The sequence below is a fragment of the Vespa velutina genome, chromosome 2, assembly GCF_912470025.1.
Source record: "Vespa velutina chromosome 2, iVesVel2.1, whole genome shotgun sequence".
In the NCBI taxonomy this organism is placed as follows: Eukaryota; Metazoa; Arthropoda; class Insecta; order Hymenoptera; family Vespidae; genus Vespa; species Vespa velutina.
The window spans coordinates 1,951,181-1,956,180 of record NC_062189.1 but is presented as its reverse complement, the minus strand read 5'-3'; the positions used below and the strand labels follow the sequence as shown (position 1 = coordinate 1,956,180).

General features: G+C 28.9%; 1 protein-coding gene across 1 annotated transcript in view; it reads left to right on the top strand.

The window, feature by feature from the left end:
- Nucleotides 1-4,368: 4,368 nt before the first annotated feature.
- Nucleotides 4,369-5,000, top strand: part of LOC124957750 (ionotropic receptor 25a) — a 9,617-nt gene continuing 8,985 nt past the window's right edge. Inside the window, 1 exon segment of the mRNA XM_047515012.1 lies at nucleotides 4,369-5,000. This exon segment is cut by the window's right edge and continues 90 nt beyond it. Coding sequence (XP_047370968.1) covers nucleotides 4,994-5,000 — 7 coding nt within the window. The 5' untranslated portion in view covers nucleotides 4,369-4,993.

Below are 5,000 nucleotides of genomic sequence, written 5' to 3'. Positions count from 1 at the left end.
TTCTTTCTTTCTTTCTTTCTTTCTGTCTTTCTTTTGCAGCGCGTAACTTTTAGAAAAGACTTCTTTTTTTCTTTTTTTTTTTTTTCTTGGGCGAGGTGTTAGGTGCGAGGATTGGATGGGATGATGGGATGAGATGAGGATTGGATAGAGGAGGAGGAGGTTACGATTATGGTAGAAACAAAATAACAGAAGTTATTGGCAAACAGGATCGTTTGATCCTTTCCCGAATGAATTACGAAACGATTTCCTTGGACTGTCTTATTTCTTTTTTGTTTTTGTTTTTTCTTTATTCCCAATCCCTTTCCTTCAGCATCACCCTAACTACCCCCCCACCCCCATCAGCCTTCCAGCGTCCCAGGATCCTGCCACATCTTGGTCTTTTTCTTTCCGTCTATTTTATTTCCCGCTTATGCTCTACGTTTCGCGCGCTCGTAAGATTTATAACGACGTCGAAGAAACGATCTCTTTCATTGCTTCATTATATTCTTCGTTCTTTTCTCCATTTTGTTTTTTTTTCCCCTCTTTTTGTTTCTTTTTTTTCTTTTTGCTTTCTTTTCTTTTCTCCTTTTTTTTTCTTTTTTTTTTTTTTTTTGATTGTTGGTTTAATGATTATGGGACAGGGCTATTAAAAAAAAAAAAAAAAAGCAATGACGTTTGAGATTGCGTCTCACTACTCGTGAGATAGACAGAGAGAGAGATAGAGAGATACAGAGAGAGAGAGTGAGAGAGAGAGAGAGAGAGAGAGAGAGAGAGAGAGAGAGAGAGAGAGAGAGAGAAATAAATATATTATAATAGTAACTTATTACGTATATTCCTTGTTACGGAGAGTAACGAAAAACTTTTTAATGATTATATTTTATTTTCTCTTTTTATTTTTTTTCCCTTACATTGTTTTCTCTTTCGTTTTGTTTCGTATTTCTTTTTGTTTCTTTTCTTTTGTTTTTGTTTGTTTGTTTGTTTGTTTTTTTTCTCTTTTTTTTTTTTTTTTTTATCAGTCCAATCTATAAAAACGAAAGGAAAAAGAAGAAGAGAAAAAATAAATGAAGCGATTTATTAAAATCAATTTCCTTCGAAGATAGATTTTAATCGAATTTCTTTTTCCTATCGTAAGTATAATATCTATGTGTATTTAAATATACGTATATATATATATATATATATATATATATATATGTATATACGTATGTTTGTACTGTCGCCATTTTACATTTGTAAGATGTATACCAATGGTGACATCTGCAGGGACATTATGATAAACACTTAATACCGGGATAAGATCGATGAACGTAAGAGAATGTATCGACGGAAATACAAAGGACGTATAATTAATTATAATTTATCATAAATTCAATAGAAAATATTTCGACAATAATTGTTTTTTCATGGAATTAGATATTTCACAAGATCGAGATAATTTAATCGAGATCTGATTGTCGATTTTTTTTTCTTTTTTTTTTTTTTTTTTTTTTTTATGAAGAAGAAAAAAAAAGAAACAAAATAAAGAAGTAGATGGGAAAGTAAAAAGAAAAAGAGAAAAAAGAAAAAGAGAAGAAAAAAGTGCGGCGGGGTGGGGTGGGGGGAATGGGTGGAAAAAAGAAAGAAAAAGGAACAAAAAAATATATATATATATATATACCGTAGAGAGACGGTACGAATTTGTAGGCAATCATCGAAGCATTTCGTTTCACCTGCCGCACGGGGTTGCATCAGGGCCGTATTTAGACTTTTGTTAGGCCCAACACGCGCAATATCGTTAATATCGTTTATTCGAAAGTTGTAAGAAATTTTTTTTTTCTTTTTCTTTTTTTTTTCTTTGTTCAATCTTTTTCTCCGACTTTGATTTTAACGAATATACCAATCTATTTTATATATATATATATATATGTTGCTAGTTGAGAGAAATAAGGTTTTAAAATGTTAATCCTCCCTCCCTCCCTCCCAATCCCTGAAGAGCGAAGTTTCTTTTAATTTGCGCCTTATCGTAAATACGATCCTGGAAATGAAACATCTGCATCATAATTTCAATCTGTTTGTAATAATATCATAGAATCGCGTGTTGTAGAAATCTCGCATCGGTGATCGAATATTTTCTCAAGCATGGAAATTAATCAAGCTTATCCCATGATCATCAAGGACGATGATCTTATTCGTGATCACGAACGAAGGAATTATAGAAGATCCACGAAATAAGATTACTTTTTTTTTTTTTTTTATTATTTTTATTATTGTTATTCTTTTTTTTTTTTTTTTTTAATGAATCAACTTTCGCACACTATCACACTAGACAATAATAAAGTTCGGTATTGATCTAAGAAAAAGGATTTAATATATTTCCTAAATAAATATAATAATAAATGTAATAATAAAAATGATTTAAGTCAAGGTACATATAAGTAAAATAAAATGTGAAAAGCCAAAGAGATAAATTTTTCTTCCTTCCGTTTAATAATATTTCATCGTTTATATAGATACAATAAAATCATGATCTATCTATAAAACGATTTGACATTGTTTCAAGTTGCGTATATATAATAATTGCTGAGAATTTCGATATAATCGTCGAAAGTTGCTCGGTGACTTTGAAAAATCGATTGCATCGTTGTTTTCTTTCTTTTTCTCTTTTTTCTTTATTTTTTTTTTTTTTTCCAGACATTTCCACACGATTATTTTATCAGATTTCGAATACTATAATAAAAAAAGGGGGGGGGGGGGAAAGAAAAGAAAAAAAGAAGAGAACTTATAAACCTGTACGAGCCTAACTATTATAACCAAGTGATATCGAATAAGTTATAAATTGACTTTTAAAAACTAAATCCATTAACTTTTGACCTTATTTATATATTGTCCACATATATTCTGTATACATAAAAAAAAAAAAAAGAGAAGAGGAAGACAAACATAAAAGAACAATAACAATAACAATAACAATAATAATAATACTAATAATAATAATACTAATACTAATAATAATAATAATAATGATAATAATGATAATAATAATAATAATATGATAGCAACACATGAAGTAATAATCGATAATGAACAAGTTAAGATTAAGAAATTAAATAAAAAAATAATTAAGGTGTGGAAAACATTTCAGTATAATATAATATATTATGTATATATAAATATTACGATTATCGTTTGACGAACGTTATGTTATTCTTATCTCCCTCTATTATCTTTTTTAATGATTATACAATATCGATTAGAAAATTAGGGTTTTCATCGAGGCGATTTGTGCTTACGAGTTTTCCTTTTTACCTCGTGCAATATGTATTGGCATACTGAATAGGTTCGCGTGTATTAGAAAGGGTAGCAAGAGAAGGGTTGAGGTTGAACAAGAGAGTTGAGGTTGGGGTTGTTAGAGAAGGAGATAGGTGGTTGGTGGTAAAGTAGGAGGAGGACGACATGGGGCTAGGACGGTAATCAATAATGTTTGAATCGATCGTTCCTACAAATGCGACGAGTTATTCACAATGTCACAACATAATTAATTATTCAGACTGTTCGAATTCTTTCTTAAAAATTTTTTCGTATATAAACGTCGTTAACTATATATATATATATGTATATATTTATTTATTCATGTATTGGTATAAAACTTCTTCTTATTCTTATCATTTTTATAGATCACAAATTTCTGTACCCGCCATATTGTTAGATATTTAATAAAGAATAAAGGGAAAAGTTAATAAAAACGAAAGAATTATTGTAAATTGTTATAATTATTTTCTAACGAATAATATTTTTATATTTTTTCTCATTATATTCGTGTCCTTTATCGATTTACAAATCTATATAACGTCATTTTGCAAGAAATTTAAGAAAGAATAAATCTCTCTCTCTCTCTCTCTCTCTCTCTTTTTCTTTCATGCGAAGAGATATCAAAAAGTGTTAAAAGGGGAGACATTAGAAAATTAAAAAAAAAAGAAGAAGAAAGAAAGAAGAAAAAAAGAAGATTCGAAAATATATATAAATATATTTCGTGAAAATAAATAATAATAGATTATATAAAGGAATGGAATTATTTTTAATTATTATATATATATATATATATATATATATATATATATATATATATTTATCTTTTTTTAAATCGGTCATGAAAATTCTGAAAAACAAAATAAAAAAAAAAAAGAAAACAGAGGGGAAGAAAATGAAAATTTTTCACAAAATTTCCTCTCAAGAAAAATTAAAAATAATATATATATATATATATATATATATATATATATATGTATGTGTGTATGTATATATAATATATCTATATAAAAAAAGGATCGATCATTGGACATTCAGGTTGGTAATTCACGCAGAGACATAAATCGATATCGTAGGTTATGCCAGGAAAAAAGGTTTCGTTAGAAAGTATAGAGATGAGAGAGTCAGTAGTCACATATGTCAGGATGTATCGGGTGGTGCGTCAAACTTTAAATTGATTTATGAAGTGTTTCTGTTCTTTTTTTTTCTTTTTCTTTTCTTTTCTTTTCTGATATATACAAGAAAACCGAATCACGTTTCTATCTCTCTCTCTCTCTCTCTCTCTCTCTCTCTCTCTCTCTCTCTCTCTCATTTGCTCGTTCGTCAAAACTTCATTTTACGTTTATAGTGCAAGGATTAAGAAGAAGTAAAAAAGAAAACAAAGAAGAAGAAAAAGGAAGAGGAATATGGAAAATAAATAAAAAAAAAAAAAAAAAAAAAAAGGAAAAGAAAAAAAAGAAAAGCAAAAATAGAAAAATTGTGAAAATAGAGAAAATAGTTGATGATAAGAGAGAGATAACGTATATAATGTTATAGAAGGTGACATAAACGCTTTGTGAAACACTTCGGCGCAGGCGTAGCCATTTTGAATGTTCCTTTACGAATGAGAATCATCCCCCCTTTCTCTCTCTCTCTCTCTCTCTCTCTTTTCTCTCTCTCTCTGTCTCTTTTTCTCTCTCTGTCTCGGTTTATAGTGTTCATTCGACATTAGAAGCATAGAAACTTCGGTATGTCGC